The 11,511-nt window shown below is 32.7% G+C and overlaps 2 protein-coding genes across 2 annotated transcripts; both read left to right on the top strand.

Moving 5' to 3' along the window:
* The first annotated feature begins 413 nt into the window (after positions 1-413).
* LOC112723466 (large ribosomal subunit protein bL35c) lies at positions 414-2,725 on the top strand. The gene is made up of 3 exons (XM_025774853.3): positions 414-799; positions 1,030-1,146; positions 2,427-2,725. Exons 1-3 carry the CDS (start codon positions 554-556, stop codon positions 2,502-2,504), a joined length of 441 nt encoding a protein of 146 aa, XP_025630638.1. The 5' UTR covers positions 414-553; the 3' UTR covers positions 2,505-2,725.
* Positions 2,726-6,510: 3,785 nt separating this feature from the next.
* Positions 6,511-9,963, top strand: LOC112723465 (uncharacterized). Its single transcript, XM_025774852.2, has 6 exons — positions 6,511-6,957; positions 7,345-7,620; positions 7,730-7,903; positions 8,019-8,125; positions 8,550-8,881; positions 9,002-9,963. The coding sequence occupies exons 1-6, from the start codon at positions 6,802-6,804 to the stop codon at positions 9,589-9,591; spliced, it is 1,635 nt and encodes a 544-aa protein (XP_025630637.1). The 5' UTR covers positions 6,511-6,801; the 3' UTR covers positions 9,592-9,963.
* Positions 9,964-11,511: the final 1,548 nt, after the last annotated feature.

Genomic DNA, 11,511 nt, shown 5'->3' with positions numbered 1-11,511 from the left:
GAGAGAATATGGAAAATAGAGCTAAAGATTTTTTGTTAGTGTGACAAATCACACCTTGTACTGTATAAAAAATAATCTTATATACAAGAGACTAACAAAATTGTTATTCTAAGTTTCTAACTAATTGTACAGACTATGATAAATAAATGATCTAATTATATATATTTTAGCCATACTAATAGAGTTGCTATCATGGATAGCCAATTAATCATTACCAAGCTCCAATAGAGGGAGGGTGGGGAGACCAAAATTAGCAATAAGATTATGGTGAGCCAAACCAAATTAAGAGAAGCCCAGAGTCCATATAATGAAAACTAAAAGTAATATAATTGTCAAGGCCCAATCGTTAAACAGAAGAGAACTCTCAAGGCCCAAAGTGTGTCCAAAAAAAAAAAGGAGAGAATTGTGTTTTCATGTGAATATAGTAAAGATAGGGGGACACAACAGCAAAAAAGAGAAAGATTGAGGAACCCCTGGCCAGGCCTCTCTTTAATCATTATCCACAACCACAAGCTAATCTTCCCTTTGAACCTCACACCTTCGATTCCGAAACATGGCGTGTGCAACGGCAACGGTTTCCTTTCCCTTCAGGCTTCCACCACGCGCTCCCTATACACGTGTTTCTCACTCTTCTTCAGTTGATGTTCCTCTGTTGAACAAGTTCAGCTCACTGAAACTCAGTTCGTCAAGCTGCATTTCTGGCTCAACGCTTCCTCACAGACTCTGCACCGTTAACCCTACAAGGATTCAGCACCTCACCATTGTTTCTGCCAAGGGCTACAAAATGAAAACTCACAAGGTCCCTTCCCCTTTCTCTCTCTTTCTCTCTCTTCCACTCCTTTCTTTGTTGAATTGGTCTTTTCTGCGAGGTAAGAGTAACTCCAAGTTTCATTAACAGTTGTGTAATAAGAAGGAAAAATAAGTTTAATATTTTTTAGTATTCTGATAAAGCTACGATTTTTTTAGGTTTGAATGGTGAAATTTGGATTACATCCTTTGTTTGAATGTCATTTGTATCGTTGTTTGCAGGCATCGGCGAAGCGATTTAGGGTGACAGGTCGAGGGAAAATTGTGCGCAGGAGAGCTGGGAAGCAGCATTTGTTGGCCAAGAAGAATACCAAGAGGAAATTGCGACTCTCCAAAATGGTACTGTAGTTGTATTTTATTTCATTGATTTGTTTGATTGTTCTTTGGTTTTCTTCTATGGATAAGGTTGTGTCTTAGCTTCTTAGATAGTGGTCTAATTTCAGTGGCAACAATGGCCAAGGTGCGAGGCTTCTTTTAAGTAATAAATTAAGCATTCTGCTTTGGCTACCAGTTACCAATTTCTTACATGCAATTGCGAACTGCAATTGGTTTGCTGATATTTAAATTTTTTTTATTGGTGCTGTTGGTTTTGTTGTTTTGGCATGTGAAGTGCAATTTCCCTGAGTATCTTAAGAGTGTAGAAGTAATATGACTGTTGAATATTGGGCGAATTTTTATGATGGCTGATGACTGATGACATTGTTTTACAAGGAATTGGATTGAATGTTTGCTGATTCTGAAGAGGGTTAACTTTGCTTGTTTATTGAGGATTCTTCAACTAATTCTCGTTTTCTTTTGATCTGAATTCAATAAATTGATAACTGCTGACTTTACTAAGATTTCTATGTTAACTTATTTTCTTTGTTGGGGTGGTGCCGTGGTGGGATTAGAGGAATAGGGGTGACTTTGGGCTTACAAGCAAAAGCTGGAGTATAAACTGTCTCCCAGCCTTCTCTCCATTTGAAATGGTGATAAATTGAAAATCATGATATTAAAACACCTTCACTTATCTACCTTCAAATAGGAGGGGGAAGAAACATGTCAGAAACTATAATGCAATGGCATTTGTAGTTTGTAGCTATTGGTGTCTGATTTAGGACGAAGGTTCATAACATGAACAAAAGTCATTCTTTCTAGTCATTTATCATATAGTTGAGTTTCTTCCCCAATATTTTTCATTCCATTGATTTCTACTTGCCATACTACCTGTTCACAGAGTGACTTCATATATGAGTGACTTCATAAAGTTTGTCAGTAATTACTGCCCGAGTATCTGAAATTTATACTCATCTTAGCACTTAGTTGATTATGGGTTTTAGAGAAATCCAGTGTTTTGAACTTGTTTCCCTCTACCAAACCAACATCATCCCGTCTATAGTTGGATTTCTAGAATGATGCTAGTTGTAACTTGTAATGCGGAAGGGCTTAGGTATCTGACTTGGATTCAACTAACATGCCCCATTGGAAATTTTACATCTTTGAAATTTTCTTATTCATCATGTATAAGGTGGGTAGTTTGCATGAGTACAAGTGTTAGCTTGAATTTGCTATATATATCATTATATGAAATGATAGGATTTGCATTCTCATGTCTAACTCCTTTTTATTGTCATGTGCAGCACCCAGTAAGCAGGGCTGACTATGACAACGTAATTGGAGCCTTGCCATATCTGAAAGTAAACAGAAATGTTACATAAAGGTTGCAATCTGAGTCATAAACCTAGCTTTGTTTAGTCTAGTGATTTGTGACGTCTCTAAATCTGCTTTTACACCATCTGAAAATTGTTTAATTTTTCAAATGATGTGAGATAGTTTTCCCAATTGAGATATCCCTATATCAGTACCATATGAATTTGGCACCCTTCCTGTATCATGTAACAATTGGTATTTATTCACATAATTGACAATTTGAAACCAAGTTGTTTAGTGGATGAGTAAAGCTAGGCAATTAATTTTTTAAGTCAACATTAGTTAATTTTAAAATTATTTTGTATGTTTTAAATTCTAAATGGTAAATTATAAATTTTTAACTCAAAATCCTAAATTGTAACCCTACATTAAAATTGACTAATGTTGGATAACTAAAAATTAGTTTCTTATACTTTGATTACTTTCCCTTAGTGGATTTATCTCAGGTTGGGTTAGAATAGAATGAATTAAGAATAGTTGTGGTTTAGTCAAAGGCGAAGGTTTTGGTTATCACAAAGTGTACACACATCTTGAATTTCATTCACCCATTGGCGCATTTAAAATGGCAACTTTTGACCGTGAAGCTAAAAACAACTTCATGGCAGCAAGCATTGGGGATGGCAAAATTTTCCGAGACGCGGGGATCCCTGCGGGGACTGCTCCAAATGAGGATCCGATTGTGGGGAATTTTTTCCGCGGGAATGGGGATGGAGAACAAAATTTCCCCGAAGCAGGTGCGGGGACCCGAGCGGGGATCCCCGCCCCGTCCCCGCTATTCCCCGAAATTTATGAATTCCTTGAATTATCTTTAATAGTTTATTTCTCATATATGTTTTTTAGTCATTTTTCACATACACATATATATAGAAACTCAAAACTCCTAATTTTTATTTGCATAACCCTTCTTCAATTCAGAGATCTCTAAGGTTGTCCATACTCCATCCAACCTCTCTGTAGCCACCCCCTCGTTACCCTTCTCACCGCATCGTCACACCTCACCGTGCCATCACCCTTACCGCATCATAATTTCTATTTGCGGCGTTCCTTTTCGTAACTCTGCCGTCATGTCCATTCTCCTCTTTGTTGCCGCGTCTCCCACCTTGTCCACTGCTTTGTCCTTTGGCTCGTTGTTGCGTCCCCTCCCCCCCTATTGCGTTATTTCGAAAGAAGTCACCATCGTGTCATTTAGATTTTTTGTATAAAATGTTGCAGTTTTTGTATAAGATAGATACTTGCAGCTCTATTCATATGAAAATTAATAATTAGTTAGAACTATTATGTAGATGGGAATGGAGTTCCCGCGAGAAATGGGACCCATGGAAAATGGAGATGAGAAGCAATATTCCCCCACGACAAAAAATAGAGGCAGAAATAAAAAACAAATCTAAAGGCGGGGATGGGGAGCAGAGAGGCATCTCCGCCCCCACCCTGCCCATTGACATCCCTAGCAAGCACTACTTCCCTTTGAATATGTTGTGTTGTCCAACAACATTCCCCACACATTGGGTTTCTGGTCAACAGGTCAAAGTTGGGGTTGGACAAAGCATGATTGTTAAAAAAAATGTTTACCACGATATTCCATTTTTCAATGCCGAAAAAATGAAAACTTAATTATCTACTTTGCACTCTTTTAGTGGGTGGCATTTATAAAATATCAACCATGCTAGCTATATAAATAGTCAGGTTAAAAGAATTCATGTACGATTTTTATGAAGAACAAAATCAGAATAAACAATTCCATTTCTATAATAACTTAGTATAGTATAATATTAAATGAGATATTATTCCTTTTAGAGACGTAATAAAAAATAGATTATCCAAATAAAAGAATATAATATTGGAAGGAGGCTTCCATCCATGGATAACACGGTTTAGATAGAGTCGAACTAATTTTAATTTTTTTAAAGGTATATTAATAATAACTTAGTATAGTATAATGTTAAAAGGTATAGTATTAGAAGGAGGAACACATTTATAACACAATTTATAATGTTAACAAAAAAATCCAATACAAAGATATTTACTTCTAGGGGTATATTACAAATCGGATAAGATAAAAATAAAATCTCGATTCAATTCGCATTTAAAATATCGGATCGGGTGTTAACGAGCTATAACTCAAATAATATAGTCTCTTTATACTCACTTAGAAGTCGCAAATTCAAATCTCATTCCTAACTTTGAAAAAAAAAAGAAGATATCGAATCTGATTGAATATCGAATATAATCGATAATAGAAAAGAAAAACAATATTTTTTTTTGTATAAGAAATTATAATTTTTTTATATTTTATATTTGTTTATTTTTAAAATATTATTAAATAATATTTTTTAAATAATAAAAATAAAACAATCAAATATATATAAATATTAATAATAGAAATAAAACTACATCAAAAAAATAATAAAAATAAAATAACCAAATCTAATTATCCAACGTTTTAACAATAAAGTAATAATACAAGTTTTAATGTATTAATATTATAAGAATATAACAAAAATTAAAAATTAAAGTGAATAAAAAAACATAAAATTATAATATAATAAAATTACATAAGTTCACAAAAAACATTATAATTTCATTTATTTATAATATCTTTTATTTTTTAATTGGATCCATGGATTTGCCAATCAAATATCCAGGTATAATTCTATAATTTAATATCCGATCCAATCTTTACCGTGATACTGCACATTGGATCCGGATTTAATCACCCTCTCTAACAATGCATCTGGCATAGATTATCCCAATTTTGGTCCATCCAGTCAAGGAAGTCCACGTGTCAAAACCAGAGCCAATCACGACAGAAGCTAGCCGGCGGGATCGATCTCCAGGTGGCAAACTCCGCCGTTAGTTAAAGCGAAAGGAAGGTAAAATGGGACCCACATATATCCATGAATTTCATACGTGTCTTTGTGAAATGACATTAAAACCCACGCCAACCTCAAAGCTCGTCACAGCACAGGGACCAGAGGTCATTTTTGACAATTCGACAAATCTTGCACGTGCTTCTCACTCACGTGCATGTCTTTATACTCTAACTTGGTTTGGTAGAGTTTTTATTTTTTCCAGAGTAGTTTATGAAAGCTATTTTTTAAAAGATAATTTTTTAAAAGTTATAGCACTTATATTTGGTAAAATCACATTAAAAATAATTTTTAATAACCACAAATACTATAATTGCGTTTGGTAAAATAGATTTTTAAAAATTAAAAAAATTATAATAAATATATTTATAATAAAAAATAATTTTTTTTTCAAATTTTAGAGACTAATAATTTAAATATTTATTTGATTTACTCTCTATATTAATATAAATTAATAATAAAATTTGTGTGTAATCTAATATTAGTATTGATACGTTCATTACTCATCTATATATATTGACTCACTTTTATAAATCATAGAAAATGGAATACATATCTCAAATAAAATTATATATATATATATATATATATATATATATATATATATATAGTTATTATAATTTTGACTAATGTTCATGAAATTGGTGTACGAAAATTTTATGATTAGTTTCTATAAATCAGGTCTATTTCTTTATGTTTTAAAGAATAAAGAAAAACAAACATTTACTAAAAAATACAAAAATAACGCACAAAAAATAATATAAATAGATAGAAATTCATACCTAATACGTAATAGAGAATTAGAAATGTATTTGTGTTGAAATTGTAAAGATTAGATTAAAAAATAAAAAATATATAAAGATTATGTTAGAATTTATGGAAGTTAGAGTGAGAAATTAGAAATATATAAATATTTCAATGGCCATATAATGACAAAAAATATGTGTAAAAAAATAAATAAAATCTAGTGTTAATAATTAATAAAGATAATTTTAAATATTTATTATATTAGATTTCTTTTAATTTTGATAAACACAAATCAACTTTAAAAAAATTTTTCTTATATGCTTTCAAAAGTACTCCTAATTTTTAAAAGCCACAAAAAAAAAAAAAAACACAAATACTTACACTTTTTAATTTGCCAAACATAAAATAAAGTAATTGTGTTCTTAAAAACCACAAACACCCCTCTAAAAAATTTTACCAAACCCAGCCCCTCTCTCTCTTTCTGTTTCTCTCTCTGATTCGTCGAACATTACCAAAGCCCCCTTTCCTTCTTCTTCGTGGTTTGTTGTGTGTTCTTCTTCTCTCCTTCTTCTTTTTTTAGGGTTTCGTCTCGGAATCTCCGATCTTTGCGATCGTTGCGTCGGAATCGATTGCTGATTCGATTCTTGGATTCTTCAAAGTATTATCATTCTTGCCTCGCTGAAAAGTTTCCATGGTTCAGCTGATGGGCTCAGGGAACCACCATTCAGACCCCGAAACGGCGTTGATCCGTGAAAGGAGGCTGGTAAAGCTGGAGATCGAGGACCCTCTCGAGGAAGAGAATGGTCCCATCAACAAGCGCTCCAAATCTTCACTCGCTCCGAAAGAGGTTTGTGATCAGCTGGACTTTTAAAATAATTATTTTTTTAAGGGAAAAAAAAAAGAAAGAGAAAACGTGTTTTTGGGTAAAAAGAAAAGGGTGATTTTGGCGTGCAATTTTTTTGTTCCTTTTGATATTCCCTGTTGAGATTAGAAAAGAGTAGAGTTCCTTTCTTGTGTTCAAGAGTCGGATGAATATGATATTTTATTATTTTGTTGTTAACCACAATTTTCATTGAAAGATTAATTGGCGTGTTACTGCATGCGCAGATGAAAAAAAAAAAGTATATTCAATTTAAAATTTTGGTTGTCATAAGCTTTTTATTTGACAATGTTCTTTTATTTCGGGGACTTATTCTCCTTGTGATTGGTTTCTGGGAATTTCGCACATGAGCAGAGTATCTCAAGGGATGCATCTTTTGGTGATGCTTCAGCATACAGCATACTTGATGAGCCTAGCCCTTTGGGTTTGCGTCTGAAGAAGAGTCCTTCACTGTTGGATTTGATACAAATGAAGCTTTCTCAAGGGAGTGTGGCTGTTACAAATACGGAAAGTGACAACTTAAGCTGTCTAGGGAAAAAGGATACGCGTGCTGCTGCTGGAACCAGTTCTGTTGATAAGCTTAAGGCTTCGAATTTCCCAGCTTCACTTTTAAAAATTGGTACATGGGAGGTATAGTTCAAGTATTACTACCTTGTCACTAGTATTTTTGGGAGATATCTTCACCTCCCTCCCCCCTTGAATTCTGCTTAGGTTGAAATTTATTTGTTTATTTGTGCAGTATAAATCAAAATATGAGGGCGACTTGGTGGCAAAGTGTTACTTCGCTAAGCATAAGCTTGTTTGGGAAATTCTTGAAGGTGGGCTGAAGAGCAAAATAGAAATCCAATGGTCAGATATTACAGCACTTAAGGCCAATTGCCCTGAGGATGGACCTAGTTCATTGTCTGTAGTGGTAATTATTTGCCTAGTCATCTCTCTATATTAACTAGTTTATAATTAATCTCTAGGCATGCTTAGTTGTTCAGTATTCTTTGATTCATTGGGAATTTATTTGTGTATATGTGCAGCTTGCCAGACAGCCTCTTTTCTTCAGGGAAACTAATCCTCAGCCTAGAAAGCATACACTGTGGCAGGCAACATCAGATTTTACGGATGGACAGGCGAGCAAACATAGGTATATTCTTTTCCGCAGTTATCCTCTGGTGTAGATGTGAGCTCAAATATTTTCGTTGATATTTGGTATGGATTTAAAAGTTATAAGTTGGGTACCAAAGGTAGCATTCAATATTGAAGACTGATCTCCCATAGGACAACCGAGAGTGCTATTAGGTAACAACGAGAGAGCTCAGTAAAATAATTGAGGGAGGGGAGGCCCAGTTGCATTTGGTTTTTGGATATCATATTTGTTTAGTTTTAGAGGAGTCTTTATGATATAGATTTAACACATTCATAGTCGTTAATGGCTTTTTATTGTGAAAATTTGTTTGGTTCAATGTGTTAACTTCTAATTTATATTGGGTTCATGCTATAATCATCAAGTCCTAAGTTATTATATTTCTAAGACCTGATGTGTCTAACTCAACTTGGGTTTTCTGTAGGCAGCATCTTTTGCAATGTCCACAAGGGCTGTTGACCAAGCATTTTGAAAAGCTTATCCAGTGTGATGCCCGTCTTAATTTTTTAAGCCAACAACCAGATATAATTTTGGATTCACCTCATTTTGAGACAAGGCCCTCTTCTGCTGAGAGCGCGGACAATCCAAAAGATCATGATGTGCATCAAGTCAACAGTAAGGGATCTGCCATGTCTAGTTTTCTGGACGTGCAATCACCTATTGCATCCCTGTCACCATCATTTACGATTGAGCACAATAATCCTCCAGCCATTAGCATAGATAGTCTGCCCCGTGAAGCGCCTTCCCCTAGTTCAGGTAATATAAGAACCTGGCTCTTGTATTGATTGTCCTGATCATTGATTCTTTATTACACTGTGTTGAAGGTTTATTGTGCTTTATATTAACTTTTTGTTTTGTTTTTCTTTTATAAACTAGTCATGGACTGCCGTGCAATTGAAGGGAGTTCAAGTTCTGAAGCTGAATCCAAGGCCCCTAGAAATTGGGATGAGATTAAAGTGCCTGGATTACGCCCTTCTATGTCAGTCAGCGATTTTCTTGGCCACATTGAACATTGCCTTTCTGAGCAAATAACATCTGAGCCAGAGTACCAGGAAATGCTGGAGGACATTGCACAGTATCTTCTTAGTGACAATCAGGCTATAGGTACAGCCGCTTCTGATGAAAAATCACTCATGTCAAGGGTCAATTCTCTTTGTTGTCTTCTTCAGAAGGACCCTCCAGCCGTGCAGAACTCACATGACCATGAAACTCTGGTTGAAGGGCCTGACCGTGGGAAAGGTATTCAACTTGCCCATACTCATGAAACAGTGATGGATGACAAAAGTAGAATAGATTTCAAGATATTGGAAGAGGACTCTAGAGATGTTTCATCTAGCAAGCAGGCACCAGGCATGTCTAGGAAAGACTCGTTTGGAGAATTGTTGCTTCATCTCCCTCGAATTGCCTCGCTTCCGAAGTTCTTGTTTAATATATCAGAAGAGGATAGCGACAGTCAAGGCAGATAGCTACTCTGAAATGTGAAAATAGTCAAGCTGCATCGAGAATATGTTAATGTACTCGCATGTACCAGTTTAACTTCTTCCATGGGAGTCACTAGGATTCTGAAAAAATTTTAATGAAGAATCGTGGTGTAGAGCTCATGTTAGAACTCTTTAGATAGGTGCTTTAGCTCTTTTCTTGTGGTCATTCTAGTTTTCGTAGACGGTTATTGTAATGTAAGTAGATTTATTGCCTAATAAGTGTTTCAGCAGTCACGGATTTTAATTCTTTTCAGATTTGATTGACGATGTCACATTCACGATGTTAGCTCTTTAAAGTGTAAATACTGTTACTCTGTTATCAGCCATTCAGTGGGGAAAGTTAGGAACTTAAAAGTATTTTTTAAGGTGTATTTTATGGTGTAGAAATGAAATTGTTTCTACATGTGTAGAAAGATAGGTGTCAATGCATTAGTAGTTCATGATGATGGCTCTTGGATGGGGAAGAATTAATTAGACTACACAATTATTGATTCATTAGACCCACAAAAAGAAAGTGTGTGACATTGTATTTCTGTCATAGAGACAACTTATTATATTTTTTTATTTTAATAAATTGAATAAATATTTAATTTATTAAAATAAATAATTTAAAAAATTATTACCATAGAATTAATTAGACTACACAATTATTGATTCATTGGATCCACACAAAAAAAAGAGAGTGTGTGACATTGTATTTGTGCCATAGAGACAACTTATTAGATTTTTTTATTAATAAATTGAATAAATATTTTATTTATTAAAATAAATAATTTAAAAAATTATTACTATGTAGACGAGATATATGTATCTATAAATATAAAAATATATTTTATAAAAATAATAAAAAATATTAATAATTTAAATTAGACCAAATTCTTAAAAATAGAACATTTCAATTAATATAGAAAGTGGACGATCTTAACCGTGCGGGATTCGAACTCCCAACACCTGTTTAAGCAAATTAGTGAGCTAACCACTAGACCAAGTTCATTAATTAGTTAGTTAAAACTGCCTATTTCTTCTGTTATTTTGAAAAACTGCTCATCTTTTCTATTATTTGAAACTGTTTATCTTTCTTATTATTTGAAATATTCTATTTTTAAGAGTTTGATTTAATTTAAATTATTAATATTTTTTATTATTTTCAAAAATTATATTTTTATATTTACAAATACACATATCTCGTTTACACTATAAACGAGATAATTTTTTATGTATCTCGCTTACAGTAAGGAGATATATGAAAATTGAAAAAATACACATAACTCGATACGGGTAAAATTATCTCGTTTACAGTATAAACAAGATAAGAGATGCTGATGTATTTTCCTAATAATTTTTAAAATGATTTATTTCAAAAAATAAAATATTTATTTAATTTATTAAAATAAAAAATTTCCACATATTATTTGATTTATTGTTAATAAATATGTGTATCACTAATCAAATTAGAATTAAGTCCATTAGATTTTGAAAAAAAAATAATATTTTTTTAATATTAACCAAAATATTTTTCATAGAATTAAAAAAAAAAAGATCTAACTTACTTTCACTCTTAAAATTATTACTATTAAAAACGAAAGAATGTATAATTTAAGTAATAGGTAATTACTATTCATTTACCGTGGTTAACAAATTTAATTTGTTTTTATAATTTATATGTCCTAAATATATTACTAACTATTTTTATATTTTTAATATTTTACATGTTTTAATTTATAAATTGAATTGATAATTTACTATTATTAAAGGTATCCCATTTTTTTAGAAGAAAATATTTAATTTTGAAAAAAAGACTAAATTAGAACGATATAAAATGTTTTAGACAAAAATAAAATATTTTTTTAATTGTAATTGAATGAATCGAAAACGTTAAAGATAAAATTAAATAAAATAAAAAAT

Source organism: Arachis hypogaea, chromosome 11 (genome assembly GCF_003086295.3).
Source record: "Arachis hypogaea cultivar Tifrunner chromosome 11, arahy.Tifrunner.gnm2.J5K5, whole genome shotgun sequence".
Classification (NCBI taxonomy): Eukaryota; Viridiplantae; Streptophyta; class Magnoliopsida; order Fabales; family Fabaceae; genus Arachis; species Arachis hypogaea.
Note: the sequence above shows the minus strand (reverse complement) of the source record. Positions and strands in the feature narration are given on the sequence as shown.